Source organism: Trachemys scripta, chromosome 1 (assembly GCF_013100865.1).
Source record: "Trachemys scripta elegans isolate TJP31775 chromosome 1, CAS_Tse_1.0, whole genome shotgun sequence".
Taxonomy (NCBI): Eukaryota; Metazoa; Chordata; order Testudines; family Emydidae; genus Trachemys; species Trachemys scripta.
In genome coordinates this window covers 46,047,542-46,065,698 of record NC_048298.1, presented here as the reverse complement: position 1 = coordinate 46,065,698, position 18,157 = coordinate 46,047,542, and the positions used below count along the sequence as shown (strand labels likewise).

General features: G+C 41.7%; 1 protein-coding gene across 1 annotated transcript in view; it reads left to right on the top strand.

The window, feature by feature from the left end:
* Positions 1-1,172: 1,172 nt before the first annotated feature.
* TES (testin LIM domain protein) overlaps positions 1,173-18,157 on the top strand; it is a 36,593-nt gene continuing 19,608 nt past the window's right edge. The window contains exon 1 of the mRNA XM_034768989.1: positions 1,173-1,538. Coding sequence (XP_034624880.1) covers positions 1,512-1,538 — 27 coding nt within the window. The 5' untranslated portion in view covers positions 1,173-1,511. The remainder of the gene's footprint in view (positions 1,539-18,157) is intronic.

Genomic DNA, 18,157 nt, shown 5'->3' with positions numbered 1-18,157 from the left:
GGATAAAAGCTATAAGATAGGCTCCACCTCTACCTTTGTGTGGTGCAAGGCAGGCACATAACTCTTTCCCACAAGAAACTATGTAGGCACCTATGCACGGAGACTGGTCCTGAATATGGATCACTAGCAGAGCTAGGCACCTCCCTGCAGCCAGGATTTAGGTGCCCATTTCTGAGAAAGGGGCAAGGCTGAACACATCAGCATCTCCATTAGTCTGGTCAGGCATGCTCTTTTGTAGATCACATTTTCTCTCCCCATTCTATAGAGAGTCTAGGTGTCTAACTCTTCTTTGTGGATCACAAGGGTGTTCTTGTGATTTTGTAGGTGCCTACAAATTAGGCAAGTGTTGCAATGCCTAAATCCCTTTGTGGATTCCACCCCTAAGTACTTTCGTAAATCCCGTTGTTAATGGAATTTTTAGAAGTGCCCGGGTGTGTGGCTGCCAAATGCCAATGGAGTTTTATGCACCTACATACCTTGAAAAATCTTGCTCTAAATCCCTCAGTGCCTAACTCCCCAATTTTCTAATTACCTCTAGGCACTACTAGAATACAAATTATAACAAATACAATAAACAAACCACAAAAGAGCAAAAAGTGATGCCCCAGCCAAGCAGCCTGCAATTAGCCAGATGGCCCAAACTGTAGCATAGACAGAGCCAAAAATCTAACCCTCTGACATTTTCTTTAAACATAGCTTGTGTCATCTTGACATTCAGTTGAGCTGCTTTGTCATCCTCGGACCGCAGTGATTTATCGGTGAAATTCCTTAGAGTGGGGCAAGTTGCCCAAAGGCAGTAGCGCTGAAGGAAGAGGAAATACATTTATCAAAGGACAAGGCAAACCCCAGAAAAAACAGAGCCTGGGAAGTTATCGAACATGTGAGGGCAGTTTTAGAGAGGCGGGCACTGATCCTGTCTCCTGCCAAAATACATCACTAGATTTCAGGCCATTTCCCCTTCTTTGGGAGGAGCCAAACTTCCAGGCGGATTTGCCCAAAGCTGGAGAGTTGCGCCAGCAAATACCTTCTCCATGACCTTATCAGCTGACTCAGTCTGTGAATGATTCAAAAGCCCAACTCAGCGCCCTCTGCCCCCATCCAACTTCGCAACTCCTCCCAGACCGGCACCAGACTCGGAGCACGCTCGTTCTGCCGCTGCGGCTGCGCAGCCCCTAACCGGGGAGGCGCCACACCCCCTGAGTCGGGCCTTTTGCAAGCCCCGGGCTGCTGCTCAGCCGGCAAGCGAGCTGGAGCCCGGTGTGAGACTCTGATTGGCTCGCAGACCAGGGAGCCGCTACACCGGGATTGGCTGGGGAGCTCCTTTGTTCCCTTGCCACTCCCTCCGCGGCAGACGCGGCCGCAGGGCAGCGGAAGTTTGAGTGTAAGAGCTACTCTGGCTGGGTGCAAGCAGGGGTGAGGCTAGCGCAGCCCTAACCACATCCGCGTGCCGCTGGTGAGCGTCTCCCGCTGAACCTCCGCTCGAGTAGCCTTGTTCCCAGCGGAGAGAGACAATGGACTTGGAGAGCAAAGTGAAAAAGGTACGGGCGGGGTTTGCTGTGCTGCGCTGGGCGGGCTCCTGGGTTACCTGCCCCGGGCGCTCTTGGGGCGGACAAGGCTCCAGATCCCCGCTGCTGCACCTCGTTGTTCTTTTCCTATATAGCAGCAGCCCTGTCTGCTCTCCTCGCCCCCTGCCCCCTTCAGATCCATCGCAGCCGCTGTCCGGTCTGCGGTGTCTGATCGGGAGGGGATAGATATTCTCACTACACAGGAGAATGCATCTCCTGTTTCAATCATACTCCCCCCGTTAGCTATGGAGTGGGTCCCCACCCACAAAAATCTTATGTTGGGCAGGATCTGCTTGAATGATGTTGACTTTTCCCTCAAGCTGCTGCTGTCTTCTCAAGAGAGTGAGAGTTGTGCCAGTTAACTGGGGCTCTTTGAGTTGGATCCCATTAGAATATGAGGTGAAGATCTCCAACCCCAGAGCATGATGCATGGCCCCTCCCTTGTTCTCGCTCAGGTTTGCTAGCTTTGCTGTTACCCTTCAAAGACTCCTAAATATGGGTAGTGGTGGTGGGTATGTGTGAAAGTGGTGGCTGGGAGGAAGTTGGTAATTTGTTTGTTTCTTAAAGTAGAAGATTATAGGAAGAGTTGTTTAATGTGACCAGATTAAACTTGCATAAAATAAGAGGCACTGAATGACTAGTTTACTAACTACTTACTACCATCACCCACTGTCCTTCCCCAGCCCCTAAGCCAAAGACTGTTTCTCGCCACCTGCAGTGGCTATTGTTTAAATACAGAAAATTGCTCTCCAGACTCATGATCCTGCAGCCCATAATTTTTTTTACCTGATAGGAAAAAACAAAAAAATTTAGTGCCATATTAGAACAATTGAATCCTGAAAGAATACCCAACATGCTAACCTGTGTTCATGTATATACTGTGTATAAAGGGTATCTTCAATGAAATCTTTAGCTAATTCAGTCAGTATACTTTAAGGATACTCTAGAGACCAATTGACTCATTTTGAGAAGAATATTCCCTTTTGAGTCAGTTATGGATTTCATTTTCTGTATGTCTTGTCTATTGATGACCTTGTTTTATTGACATGGAAAACAGGCTCTTTGCTACGTGATATCAAACTTTTTGTTGGGACATCACAATTATTTGATTTGGAGATAAGTAAGAGAAGCAGATGGAGAGTCAAAATTCTAGTTTAATGCAAATTTCTTCAGTAATGAATTTTGGAAAGGCAGATGGAATATTATATGTGGAATTCTGTAACAAGGATGCCTTAAATAGATTTGAGGAGTTGTCATTTTTTTTTTCTCCTAGTGTGGTTTCAACTTAACTGATATTTAAAAAGGAACCTTGCCATTTCATTTTATCTAGTTCAGCAGTTCTCAAACTGTAGGTTGGGACCCTAGAATGGGCAACCCCATTAAAATGGGGTCATGACCAGGGCTGGCTTAGACTTTCTGGGGCCCAAAGCTGAAGCCTGAACCCCACTGCCTGGGGTTGAAGCCAAAGCTGGAGGGCTTCAACCCTGGGTGGTGGGGCTCAGGTTACAGGCCACCTGCCTGGGGCTGAAGCCTTGGGGCTTCGGCTTTGGCCCCCCAGCTCATGGTGGTGCAGCTCAGGCTTTGGCCCCTCCTCCTGGGGTCATGTAGTAATTTTTGTTGTCAAAAGGGTGTCACCATGCAATGAAGTTTGAGAACTCCAGATCTAGTGACAAATGCGTGTGTGAAACTTAAACCTGGAAGAGTCTTAAATAGTTATGTCAAAACTTGTCTTGAGGAACAAAGGTTGCGTTAAAGTGTGAATGTTTTACATTTTTGTGGTACTGTATTTGGTTAGGTACAGAGATTTATAAATGATTTTATTGCTCTTATCCAAACCTGCAGACATCCAAAATGTTCTTTTGTTTAGAAAAAAGTGGAAATGTTTATAAGGCCTTGGCTACACTGGCGCTGTACAGCGCTGCAACTTGTTGCACTCAAGGGTGTGAAGATGCCCTCCCCCCCAGCGCAGCGCTGTAAAGCGCCAGTGTAATCAGTGCTCGCAGTGCTGCATGCTTGCTCCCCTCGGAGAGGTGGAGTACTTACAGTGCTGCGAGAGAGCTCTCGCAGTGCTGGCGGCACAACTACACTTGCGCTTCACTTGGCTGAATTGCCAAGTGTAGCCAAGGCCTAAGATTTAAGAAATGTCTGTCTACTAGAAAGAAACTTACCAAAATGACAAGGGTGTCATGGGACTGTAGGTTAACTCCTCATTTCTGACTCCTCAAGTATAGCCAATATGCCTAAGTCTTAACCTTACACTGAGTTAGTGTGTGGTGATGTAATCTCTATGGAAAAATTGATTAATGTTGTATGCAGATTCTATAAAATCACTTAGGCCCTGATCTTGCATTTGACGGTAGATGGGTGCAGCCACACAGAGATCCATTGATTTTAATGGGGCTGTACAGAATGGCAGAGATGTGCCTGCACAGTCTCTTATATAACTGGAACCTTAATTAGTAAAAAAACCTCAATTTTTTTGAATACAGTTATGAAATGCACTCTAAGCCCCTGTAAAATATTTAGATGTTTGACAACCTCAGGGTCCCCACTCTTTCTGAAATATTTCATCTTTGTACACAATGAAGAGCTGGGGGAAGAGTAAATCTAAAATTTAAAGTTTCAAACCTGTGTTTTCATAGTTTAGCATATCAGTTATGATAACAGAACCTGATGACACCTACTTTTGCTTAATAGTTTGGTATTGGTTTGAGCAAAATGGTCATGGGTGAACACCTGCTTTAAATCATACAACAGATAATGGAAATAGTGAAAGATAATATTACACACAGGGCTTTTCTGTTTGTTCTGTCTTGTTTTTAACCCAACTTTCACTTCTGACTCCAAAGCTAGTCTTTCACCAAACACTTTTCTGCAGATATCAGAGACCTACAAACTTTGAAGCTGACACAATAAGAAGAGCAGCATGCTGCATTTTCATAAGTTAACCTTATGAAGTCAGGGATATGGAAGACTCCTCCCAAACATTAATAAACCAAAGTTTATCACCTCTCCTCCATTTTTTTTTTTTTTTAAACAAAAGAATACATTTACATTTCTCAAAAGAAAAGAAGTTAACCCTCTGACAGATCAGCAACAGGATGAACTGAAAGCTTCACGGTGTGATCCTGTGTTTACAAGTAAATCACCAGCCCTCATTGTACAACTGCTTTTCTTTCCCTAATGGGGGGTGGAATAGTGTTTTGATTAAAATTGTTTTATATTGCCATGAATTTACAAAAGGGCCACAGCCCTGAATTTCCACATTACACAACAAATGAATCCCTGCTGTCTTTCTTACTAATGCTTTCTCTACTCTTTATTGAACCCTGTTTTCTTTTCTTCCATTTGTCTCCAAGCCCCTTTTCACTTTATTTTCTTAACACTTTTATCCAACTGTCTTTGTCTAAAACAATTAATCAAAATTATCAATAATGTCTGTCAGGTTTGCCACCCCAGAGTTGACAAGATAATTGAGTAATCACTATGTCCAGACTGAAGAACGTATTCTCATTTTCGTAGAGAGAAACTGGGCCTGGTGTCTAGTCAGAAGTTAGAAATGGATGTTTTTGTATCTGGTGCCCTAAATCTACTGTGTAGTTGGTGCACAACAGCAATTCATTGTCCTGAAATAGTTCAGTTCTAAAAAACTGAAGGCTCAGTGGACTGAGCAGAGTGTGGCATGAAAACTTCGAGATACAATGTTGATAGACACTAGAAATGGAAAAGAGACATCCCTTGACAATTCAGTATTGGTTTTTCTATAATATATTGGGTATCTTGTATTTAGTAGCAGAGTAAACATCAAGTGATGAAGCTTCTAAGATGATACTTCTAGGTCTCCTTTCAAGCTCTAAAGAACAAAATCAGAGCCTATAATTCTTCCTCCCTACTCCCACACACATTGTCTTTCCTGTCTGTCAATAGCTATTAGGCAGGAAGGACAGGGATGCAAAACCATGCTCTGAAGTGTCCATAACCTCTGTGTGCTGGAGGCTGGAGGGACGGATCACTTGATTACCTGTTCTGTGAAGCACCTGGTATTGGCCACTGTTGGCAGACAAGATACTGGGCTAGATGGACCATTGGTCCGACTCAGTATGGCCATTTTTATGAAATCTTTCATTGCCTTTAATTTGGACTAAAATAATAAAGCAAATGCTTACTGAATTGCCAAATTGGTTCAAGTGTGGGTTTTATTTTTTTAACTGGTTCAAACACTATTTTAGGGATTTGCTTTGCTGTAACTGGATCCTTTTAACAATAGGTACACTGGCACAGCTTTTTTAAGACTACTTCCTCAATATATGTTCCATTCTATATGCATCCGAAGAAGTGGGCTGTAGTCCACGAAAGCTTATGCTCTAATAAATTTGTTAGTCTCTAAGGTGCCACAAGTACTCCTGTTCTTCTTTTTGTGGATACAGACTAACACGGCTGCTACTCTGAAACCTTTAAGATTATATCTATGCTGGACAATTAACCAGGGCTCTTACCCAGGTTTTAGCCTTAACCCCTGTACCATCTATCCAGGTTTGGAGGTGCATTAAGTCCAAGCTGGCTGTCTGAGTGGGGGCCATGGGTTAGAGCCTGGGCTCCACTTTAAGTTGAGCTGGTACCTGCTCACTTTCCAGAGAGGATACAGGCAATAAATAAATAAATAAATAAATCACTGAGTCCTATGCACTTCCCAGTTTCTCTTCCCATCTCCTCACCCCCCAGGATAGGCAAGTGTTCTTACAATTAACTGGGAAAGTTCCTAGTGCATCTCAGAACAAAGAACCATGGGATGTTCCCCAGACACTCAGGCAAGTGCACAAATGGTGAGGATGCATTAATGTGGGTTGTCATAACTATAAAGGGAAGGGTAATAGCTCTCCTGTGTACAGTACTATAAAATCCCTCCTGGCCAGAGACTCCAGAATCCTTTTACCTGTAAAGGGTTAAGAAGCTCAGGTAACTTGGCTGACACCTGACCCAAAGGGCCAATAAGGGGACAAGATACTTTCAAATCTTGGGGGGGGGGGGAGGCTTTTGTTTGTGCTCTTTGTTTTGGGGGTTGTTCGCTCTTGGGACTAAGAGGGACCAGACATCAGTCCAGGCTCTCCACATCTTTCTGAACAAGTCTCTCATATTTCAAACTTGAGAGTAAACAGCCAGGCAAGGTGTGTTAGTTTACCTTTGTTTTCTCAAATTGTAAATGTACCTTTTACTAGGGTGTTTACCTCTGTTTGCTGTAACTTTGAACCTAAGGCTAGAGGGGGGTCCTCTGAGCTCTTTAAGTTTGATTACCCTGTAAAGTTATTTTCTATCCTGATTTTACAGAGATGATTTTTTACCTTTTAATTAAAAGCCTTCTTTTAAAGAACCTGATTGATTTTCCTTGTTTTAAGATCCAAGGGGTTTGGATCTGTATTCACCAGGGAATTGGTGAAGAGTCTCTCAAGGCTACCCAGGGAAGGGAATTCGCATCGGGAGTGGTGGCAGCGGAGCAGATCTAAGCTGGTAGTTAAGCTTAGAAGCTTTCATGCAGGCCCCCACATCTGTACCCTAAAGTTCAGAGTGGGGAAGCAGCCTTGACATGGGTAGATCTTTGAAGTGGGGAAGATCACACCCAGGCTAGACTAAAATTCAGGTGTGCTTACTTGAAGTAAGTGTGCTGTATAGATATAGCCTAATATACACAAGCCCAGAGACTACTTCCCCTCCAAACCAAGAGCTGAGAAGGAGGATACAAAGTAGCAGGAAGCTGTGCTCTCGATCCACGCCCTTCTCTTTTAAACTGTTCTGTAGTTCAGTTATTTTAAAATCCTTTGAGGAGAACTGCAGTGGAGACAGTGGGGGAATCAAGGGGCACAAGCAGTTCAGGATCAGGCTCTGGCTTTTTCTTCTTAACTTAGTAATGAATCTGCCTGCTCTATAGTACTCATTTTAGCTCCCCCTGAACACTGTAAAATCCTTCAGCTGTCTAACTCATTTGGCAATCACTAACTTAATCTTCTTAGTGTGTGTGTGATTGTGATATTACCAACCCATGAGCTCAGACTGGATCAGCACCCCAGAATTCAAGAGATTTGCCCTAAAAATCATGAAATTTAGGAACAGAATATACATGATAGGGTTTTTTTAGTCTGTATCCTATTTTCTGAACTACTCCCATTGTGTGTTTTGTGACAATTGCAAGCTAAATTTTCAACCTGTAAACCACAGGTTGAATGTGAGCATACAAAAATGCAGGTCTCTGCTCTCCCCTGCTCCCCAGTGCCTTGTCTTCTCCAGCAGCTGCCATCCAGGCTACAGGGGAAGGGACTTCCTTTGGGCTGTTACCTCCATTAACTCCTCCTCCCTGCACTGTGTTGGGGGAGGGAGCCACTGCTGCCCAGCTAAGAGGAGTTCCTGAGCTAGCTACCTGTGTACTCAGGAGATTGAGAGTCCCCCAAAACTGCCCTGAAATTGCAACACTGACAATATTAACAGTACAACAGTAGTTGGAATAAGTAAACTTGGTTCTCTTCTTAATTTTAATTTCACTTTCTAAATATATAAAATGTCCTCTTTCCACTCTACTCCCCACAAAATTACTTTAATTCAATGATGATTTTTTTAAAAGTGTTATTAAACTAGGGATAATGAAAATGCCTTGTATCTAAAGAGGGAACGGAAGATTATACAATAGAAGTAACCTAAAAAGTACAGTACGCTGAATATTTGAGGACATGTTAGGCATATATTGTATTTGCTAGAAATAGTTTGTTTAGTCTTGTTCTACAACTTTAACTTAACTATGGGGACATAAGAAAACTGAACAGTTACACTTCATTAAACTCCCTGTTAAGACCTTTGTTCTAAGGCTTTGTCTACACAGGCACTTTGCCAACAAAGCTGCTACGCTCGAGGGGGGAGGAGGAGGTGGAAGTTGTGTCGGGGGGAGCGCTCTCCTGCTGACAAACAGCAGCTACACTGCACGCCTTTTAGTGGCACCTCATAGTGTAGCCATAGCTCAAGTCTGAATTGGCTTTGCCCTGTCTGTTACATTGGTGAACTTCATAAAATGAGTCAGTAGGTCATAGTCCATCCTGCATTACAAACAATGTGATCATGCTGTAAGCATGGCTTTCCAGAGGAAAGGAAAAGCGGTCAATGAGTACTATTATTCTGTACATCTTCCATGGTATAGTACTTGCTTTGTAAAAATGTCTACATAGTTTGATAGAAAAAGATCAAAGCACTGCTCTTAAAAATGTGGAATGTCTGCTTCCTCCCCACAAATAGAATGCCAAAATACTCCAGTATGTTGTAAAACTGAATGCAAATGGAGAAACAACTTTGGAAATCTATAGTAAAGGTATTTGAGAAAAAGCTCAACACTAACTTGACACTTAAAGTACACATGGGAGCAGTTTACTTTGTGTTTTGCAGGGCATGGTTCAGTAATTGCTCTTGAAATACACTTCCTGTTTGTGACACTTCTGTTTGGTTACTACTGCCATGGAAACCAGTTACAACAGAAAGCTCAGCCCAGTCACTATCAATGTAGTGTTTAAAAAAAAAAAAAAAATCCATTTAACTTTTCAGTACAAATTAACAATTTTGCCTGCAAGGAAAAAAAAAAAGGAGGTGGAAGGGGATGACTAATTCCATTTTTTGTTAATTGATCTTAGAACAATTTCTTTTCTTCATTTGAAGAAAATAAAAATGAAGAAATGCTCACATGGTGCATCCTGACTGGCTGTCTGAAGTGTGTTCTACCAATCAGCAAATCGCTTCTGAAGTGAAAGAGTTGTCCTATGCTTAGGCTAAGATGCTAAAAGATGATTATCTTCAAGTGTGTTTGGAAAAGATAATGAGCAGTTCTTTCCTTACAAGCAAAAGTAAGGAGGCCCAAACAACAAGGTCACTAACAATGTTTGGTGCGGAGATTTGTTAAAAGTATAATGGTTAACATCCTCCTTTGTCATAAAGAACAGCTCTGTCAGATTCATAATGTTTTTTTACAGTTACTGAAACGGAACAAAGCATGAGGGGAACTTGAAAGAAAATCAATATTTTTCCTTCTTTACTAAATACACTGTTACATCAAGCACCCCCCCCCCTTTAGGATTGTATTTTAAAAGTGTCTCCTGACACAATTGTCCAATTTCAATTGATTGCATAAATGATTGTTGTACAAGATGCAAGCTACCAAACTTACTAAAGTGTGAATAGACTAAAATAAACTGTTGACAGTGATGCTTTTCCTGTATGTGGCTAGTTAGTTTTTTCCTATGCCCCCTCCCCACCCTCTCAAAGATGAGTACTCCGAGAGAAAAAAAAAACCCGCTAGGATCGAATTGAAAGGTGGACAATGGTTTTGTCTTGTGTTATGATCATGGTTGTAATTCCCATATCTCTGACAGCTGGATGTGTATGCAGCCAGCAAATACTTGTACAAGTTGAATAAACACGACTAGCATTCTTTGACAATTTTAAGAAGTAAGTCTCCTTAATAGCTTTAGGCTTTATCACCAGGCAGTGTACCAATGCCTTAATGTTTACATTCTGACTCTTGCATACAATTTTTAGCTAGAGAACATTGTAACAAATGAATTTTCACTACTTGTATACTAATCTTTTTTCTGCTGCAGGCAGCTCCATGATTTATACTGTTGTCTGTGCTGCTATGACCATCCTCACTAATGTTCTCCTTAGATACAAACACTTTTCTGGCATCTCTTAATATTGTTAAATGGATTTTCTTCTCCCACAAATGCTCCTAAATTATAAGTGTAGGACTGGAAGGGACCTCAGTAGATCTAGTCAAGTCCCATGCACTCAATGTAGAACTACATAACTAGACTATCTCTGACAGGTGTTAGTCTAACCTGTACTTAAAAACCTCCAGTGATGGAGATTTCACAACTTCTTTAGGCAATATGTTCCAAAACTTAACCATCCTGAGAGTTTTTCCTAATATCTGACCTAAACCTCCCTTGCTGCAGTTTAAACCCCTTGCTTATTGTCCTATCCTCAGAGGTTAAGGAGAACATTTTTTCTCCCTCTTCCTTGCAAAGTACCTTTTATGTACTTGAAAAGGTATGTCCACCCCTCAGTCTTCTCTTCTGCAGAAGAAACAAAACCCAGTTTTTTCAATCTTTCCTCATAGGTTATGTTTTCAAGACCTTTGATCAATTTTGTTGCTCCCTTCTGGACTTTCTAGTTTTTTCCACATCTTTCCTGAAATGTGGTGCTAAGAACTGGACACAATACTCCAGCTGAGGCCTTATCAGTGTAGTGTTGAACATATTAAGCAGAACTGGACCTAATCTAAATCCTAGGCAAATTTTTGGTATGTTTTATTTTTTCATACCTCTGTAAAACCATCCTATTTTAGGACAGATTACAATAATAAAACTGTGGCATGTACTGGGGGGGCAAGGGTGTAACATGATGCCCTTATTACACATTGTGACAAAGTCCCAAGCCTGTATTGGTGGGTCCTATGCTTCTGGGCAGTTTCAGTGGCCTCAGAAACTCAAAAAGGCCCCAATGTGACCTCTTTCTCCATGTAGCAGCAAGAGTCTCAGCCTCTGGAGTTACTTTCATCACCAGCCAGTATGGGAGATTGGAAGGGAATACCCCAGTGTCTCTGTTGCTCTATAGAGCTCAGTAACCACAATTCAGCCTCCTGCCTGGACAGAGTCCTGCTTCCCTTCTCCAGGTGATCTCTGTAGGGTGGGGAGGGAACCCAGGCCCACCCTCTACTCTAGGCTCCAGCCCAGGGACCCTAATGGTAGCAGCTGTTGGCTTTCCCTTCACCACTGACACTGCTTTGATTCCTTGGGCCACTTCCCCCATGGTCCCCTTTTCCTAGTATCACCCTTACCTCAGGATTCAGCAATGCTTCCTCTCCTCCAGCTCCTTTTATCTCAGCCTCCTGAAGAGCACTGGAAGGAGAGCTTTTAACCAGTATAAGTGGGACCTTGATTTGTTCCAGCTGTCTCCATTAGCCTAATGGCCTTAACTGGTTAATTGGCATCAGGTGTCTTAATTGGCCTGGAGTAGCCTTTTTTTGGCTATCCAGGGAACAAGGGCCTGCTCATTCTGAAGACTGATATACCTGTCTTCCAGCACTCTTATATTCTTCCTGTCTGAATCTGTCACAACATATAGCTGCCACTAAATTTCATAGGCATTGTCTCAGAAGCCTACACCTACGTAGGAAAGCTCTACATCAAGACAGTAACTCTTTCTATTGGTGGGTTGCTCATAAATTGTAGTTATAACTTGCAATCATAAGAAATGGAATGTGAAATCTAACACAACTCTTATCTGTTCCTTGATTTTATTTCAAATTCCATTTCATTAAGTTTATCTACTGTAAAAGCCAATCCAACAATGAGGGTAAACATAATCACCTGATCAAAATAGCATCAATATGGTACTCCCAGCAGCTGAATCTCTTGTGTGGATTTTGTCCTCTTTGTCCATGTCTTTACACTTATTTTAGACATTCCCTAAACTAAATTAGGGTCTGTCAGTGATTTGTTTGTTTTGTGTGACTTTTTCTAAAGTGTTGTGGGGCACTGTGGAAAGTATTTTTTTTCTTTTTCTCTTGACTCTTCCACATCCACATGGATGAAAAGTTGATGCTTGAAGCAGAAGAACTTATAGTTTTCTACAAAGCTCCCAAGGACGCCTGTATAAAAGAATGAACTTAAAGTATGTTCCCTCGTGTTTGCTTTGAAGACTTGAATAATGTGGATGATTCTTCTCTCAAGAGAAAGCAAAATAATATATCCAAGAATACAGCATATTGCAGATTCTTCCAACATGAAGTATTGCGTACCCTAACGTGACACTTCTTCTTGTGTGGATGCTTTAAGAGTTGAGAAAAAACCTCTGTTTTCATTGGGTTGAGAACTTTGGAGAACGTCTTGTACAACTTGTTAAATTCTGAAGAGATCTGAAAACAATGGAAGTATTTAGGTACCCTTTGTTTCTGGAGATTCTAGAGGTTGAAATTTTCATGGAGCTAGTTTAGTTTAGTTTCTGTGATTCATGATGGCAGCCAAATCAAATAGGCCTCACTGGCTCCAGTGTAAGAGGAGGCTTTTAAAGGAAGAGAGGCACTCAAGAGTGAGAAAGGAAGCCTTGCAGTAGAAATTCTCTAGAAATGACATTTTAAGTTATGTCTTTTCTGTCCTTTACCTCCTTCACCTAGCTCTTTCTCTTCAGTTAAGCATAAAGGAAAACAAAAGACAGCTCAGAATTCTGAGCGCTAACCCCTAGGTGTGGGTACTATGTTGGGAAGAGGGTGTGACTCTGACTATGTTCATCTTTAAAGACACTTCCTAATAGCTTGTGCTAGCATTCTGGTGGACTATCTCCTCTCAAATTTTTATTTGTAATAGAAATTTTTAGTTAAATTTCAGGTATCTTGACTACACCTCCTCAGATGAGGTACCACTGGATGATCTGTTTTCTTCTAAGGTGACTTCTATCTCTTTTGTACCCAACTTTAGAAGTGATAACTCTTGGGGCTTGTATTTCATAAACATAAAAAACAAAAACAAAACTAGTAGAGTGGTTACAAATGACTTCTTTGTTTCTAGCACTATGCTACATTGGTCATCCATATTGTGGTGGGTAGGAATAATCACAAACAGCAATGGCAACTGAAAGTGATACTCGATGGTAACAATCTATTTCAGGTCTTAGCATATCACCAAGGCAGGCGCGTTACAATGTATATGAATCCGGAAATGTCAGGATGTTCTGCACTCTAACATCACCCTTTCATTAGTGACTTTGGTTTATAGGTTACAGATTGAATGGTCACAGAGACTAAACTGCTTTTTGCCTGTTATGGTGGGACTACCTACTTAAACAGTGAGGCACTGGGGAAACAATGTGGGGAAGCATCCACTGTCCATACTCTTAACTTTGTTTTTAAAAACAAAAGACCTCGATTTCCAGTGTAGTGGCCCTTTTGCAAGTGCTAAAATCTCTTTAAAATGCTGTCAGCCTGATTTAAAATCATATCTGATAAAAAGTCGGTGGGGAACTCTGAAGTCTTTTATGCCAAATTTCAGCCTCAGTCAAATATTTGCGGTCTAGTTATAAATCCCTGATAATCCAGGTTAATAGTAGACATTCAGGGCTGCTATAATATATCACGCATATGAACAAACTATTAAAAGCTTACATACAGCCACTGGGGTTATTGAGTAGCAGCAAGCTTTTGCTAAAAGTTCTGAAATCTATAGATGGTCAACTGTGACAGCTGGTTCAGCTTGGAATGGAGTAGAGTAGTCTTTTAAGACCATTGCGTTGTGTGAAGAAATACTTCCTTTTATTTGTTTTAAACCTGCTGCTTATTAATTTCATTTGGTGACCCGTAGTTCTTGTGTTATGAGATGTAGTAAACAACACTTCCTTATCTACTTTATCTACTTTCTCAACACTTCCTTATCTACTTCTTTACTTTTGGTAGCACTTGCTTAGCTGTAACCATTTAAAACACTGTGCCCATGAGTCATGAAAGGAGCATGAAGCAGATGTTCACTACATTTATACTATCTTCCATACCCAACCTGTCCCTAAATCATCAATCTTGTTTGAAATACCAGATTTTTTTGGATAGCTTTCTTAAAAAACATTTTCTTCAACAGCTGTTGACATGAAGAAACCTTCCTCTGGCAGCATTTCATTTGACCTATCTATACAGTTTCTTCCATAATTCCATTTATGGAGAAATTGATTCCATCCTCTTTTCAAACTCTCATTCCCTACTTATGTGCATATTCAGTGCACTTTGTTATATTTTTGGATACACTGACAGGCTAGTCTGGCACAGAGTAACAGCACCACAGGTCCAACATAAAGTGCTATTCAGAAGTTTCAGAAGCATGCCATTTTGAGAAGAGGAATGGAAAAAATGCAATGCATTTCATTATCTTCCCTGCCAATTTGGGGACTGTTCGAATGCACCAAATGTGGTCTGTTGTAGTCCGCTAATGAATATTGACTACAGTTCTATGAATATAGTCAGTCCTTACTGCTGAAGCAAAAGACACATCTACTAAATATTCTTTGACTATATTACTTGACACATGCTGGCAAGTGCAGAGTACACGTGAAGGACAAAACTCTGCAACAATTTTGTTTATGGATGCTAAATAACTATTTTGGGAGGTGGAATGAGTAGTTCTACTGTCAACAAAGGCAATGAGTATGACCATATAGTGGGGTAGAGACTAGTGTATTTCTGAACATGAATGGAAGTTGTAGCTAGACCAATTCAGAGTGGAAATAAGGCACACATTTTTAACATTGAGAGTGATTAACCATTGGAACAACTTTCTACTCGCTGACCATTTTTAAATCAAGATTGGATGTTTTTCTAAAGGATCTGCACTAGGAATTATTTTGAGGAAATTCTATGGCTGGTGTTATACAGGAAGTAAGAGTTGATGATCATAATAGTCCCTTCTGGCCTTGGACCCTGTGAATCTATATGAATTTACAGGCTTAACCGCTTTACAGAAACTTCAGAATTTTTTTTTTTTTTTTTTTTTTTTTTTGGCCAGGGGATGGAAATGGAGATGGGGTTAAGTATCAAACAACTCAAGCTCTCTAAAGTAACTAGTTCACGAGGACCCTAGGCTGTCCCTATTTAACTCTTTCCATATTTTTATCCATAAAATTGCCTTGCTACTCCACAGGTCATATATCCAAAGATCTTATTAGCCTTTTTTGCCACAGCCGTGCACTGGGAATTCCTATTGTATGGCTTGTTCACTATAACCCCTAAATCCTTTTCAGAGTCACTGCTTTCCAGAATGCAGTCCCCTATTTTGTAGGTCTGACCTTCATTACTTGTTCCTAGATGTTTAACTTTCATATAACTGTGTTTTTAAAAAGCATATTCTGTTTCAATGGGCCCATCTCACCAAGCGATCCAGATTGCTTTGTATGACTACCCTGTTCTAATAATTATTTACCATTCCACCAATCTGTGTCATCTGCAGATTGTATCCCCAGTGATTGTGTTACCCTACTAGAAACACCCTGATTGGATGGTTCCCAATTAATGTCTACTTTTTGAGATCCATTAGCCACTTCGTTATCCATTTAATATGTGCTTTATTAATAATGCATAGTGCTAATTTTTTATTCAGAATGTCATGAGGTACTAAATCAAATGCCTTACAAAAGTCTAGGTATATTAAATCCACAGTTTTCTTTATCAACCGAACTTCTGATTCTATACTTCGGTAGGTTTTGTCAAACATAATCTTATTTTGCATAAAACAAATGCATAATGCAGCAGAGGTTTGTGAAATATTGTAGGCACCCAGCAATGAGGTGGACTTTGGGTGCTTAAGTTAAATGACTCTCTTGATCAGTGGTGGGCAACCTGTGGCCCACAGGCATGATGTAGGCCATCAGGGTAATCCGCTGGTGGTTGACAGACAGTTTGTTTCCATTTGCACGGCCACTCACAGCTCCCAGTGGCTGCGGTTCACAGTTCCCAGCCAATAGGAACTGCGGGAAGTGGCGCGGGACACAGGGACGTGCTGGCTACCGCTTCCCGCAGCTCCCATTGGCCGGGAACTGGGAATTGCAGCCACTGGGAGCTGCGGGCGGCTGTGCAAATGTAAACAAACTGTCAGGTGGCCCGCCAGCGGATTACCCTGATGGACCGCAGGTTACCCACCACTGCTCTTGATCTTTGTTTAAAACTGGGTTTTTCCTTCACTGACTTTGTGTCTTTCATCTATGATGGCTGATAGTCGATGTGGTATTTTGTGTAACCATGCTTGTTGGGTTCTGTTTTGCTGTTTGGTTGGACATGTTAGACTAGCACTAGAATAAGTTATTAATCACCGATAATCCTGATTAGCTGGTCAAGATAAAATGGAGATAATCATGGCTCTATAAACAATGGCTCGTCCATTTATCGGGTCATTGAGCTATGCAGGAAACAGGGATGATGTAAGTGACCTTTTTTTAAATCCTAAATTCTTTTCCTCCGAGACCGGGCAATCTTCAATAAGGAAATCTTTCTCACATATTTTTCAGATGCATCTATTGTTCATGCCTGCAATATTCAGGCTTTCTTTCAGTGTACTGTGTAAACAAAAATGACATGCAAGTAACTGATACTAGATATCCTCTAAAAGCTTCTAATATGAAGGTAAATAAAGTTTATTGGCATTCTGTTTTAAAGCAAGAATAATTTTTGCCTATTGTAGCATACAGGGAAAGTGATCTTGCTTAGCATTAGTTTGCATTCTCTGCAGGCAGTCTGAGTTAGGACTGAGAAGAATTGGGAGGGAGATTATCAAATATTCATGAAATTGTTCAGAGTTTATTTTAAGTGGTTTTTAAATCCTCTTACTTTTGGAGAACTTCAGTGGTCCAAAGCCACGTATTTCCAAACCTCTCCCTGCCCTCAGGTTGGCTTTCGAAATCCATTTAAACTTAACCTAGAGTCACCCTACCTCCCCATCAGACAAGGGCTAGGATTTGCCAATTAAATGATTAGTGAGTTTCCCATCAGCGTGTCTTATCCCTGAACCCCAGTTGGAAGGCCCCCTGCAGGGACCTGTTTTAGCCAAGTGAGCTAGATGTTAATTTGTCACATTCCTATTTAATAGAGTAGAATACGGTTGAGAGAAGTCCTGTCTATAAATCCATTATCTTCTAAACATTTGCTGAGCTGGGTTCAGGTTAGCACATCCAGCGAGGGGTAACTGACCGTGCAAACTAGGATCCATCACCTTGAACCTTCAGGGTGACGAAGGTGCAGCCATGATCTAAAGGATGCACCTTTGAAATGCTAGTTTTTTGGGGAAAGAAGTAGGGAAAATCGCTCCGGAGTTTTGCATAGGAATGTTAAGTTATGGGGCAGTAGCTAATGGTAGAGGACAAAATATGTCCTCTCCCATACTATGGATTCATGGGAAAAGCCCAAAGACCACAGACAGAAGAGTTCAAGGGTAATAAGGTGACACTAATAGACACTTGATTAATCTTTCAACTGCCAGAAATGGCATTTCCTATGACATTAGTTTATTTAGCTCCGTCTTGGAAGGCTTGTTCATCAGTCTGACGTAAGTGCAGATTTCTCAATTCCAGGTATGTTACTCATATCACAAATACTGCAGTAAGAATAACTAGAGCTCTATCTAAGATGGCAAACTGCAACATAAGCTGCTGAATAATTAATTTGAACCATCGACTAAACCAGCGGTTCTCAAACTGTGGGTCGTGACCCTATTTTAATGGGGTAGCAAGTCTGAGCCAGCCCTGGTGGGGGCCAAAGCCAAAGCCCAAGCCTTACTACCTGGGACGAAAGCCAGAGCCAGAACCCCACCGCCCAGGGCTGAAGCCAAAGCTCAAGGGCTTCAGCCCTGGGTGGCAGGGCTCAAGTTACAAGCCCTCCTCCTGGGACTCAAGCCCTTGGGCTTCGGTTTTGGCCCTCCCCCACCCAGGACATTGGGGGTTGGGCTTTGGCCCAGTCACCTAGGGCAACTGGGCTCAAGCTTCGGTCCCCCCCACTCCTGGGGTCATGTACTTATTTTTGTTGTCAGAAGGGGGTTGCGGTG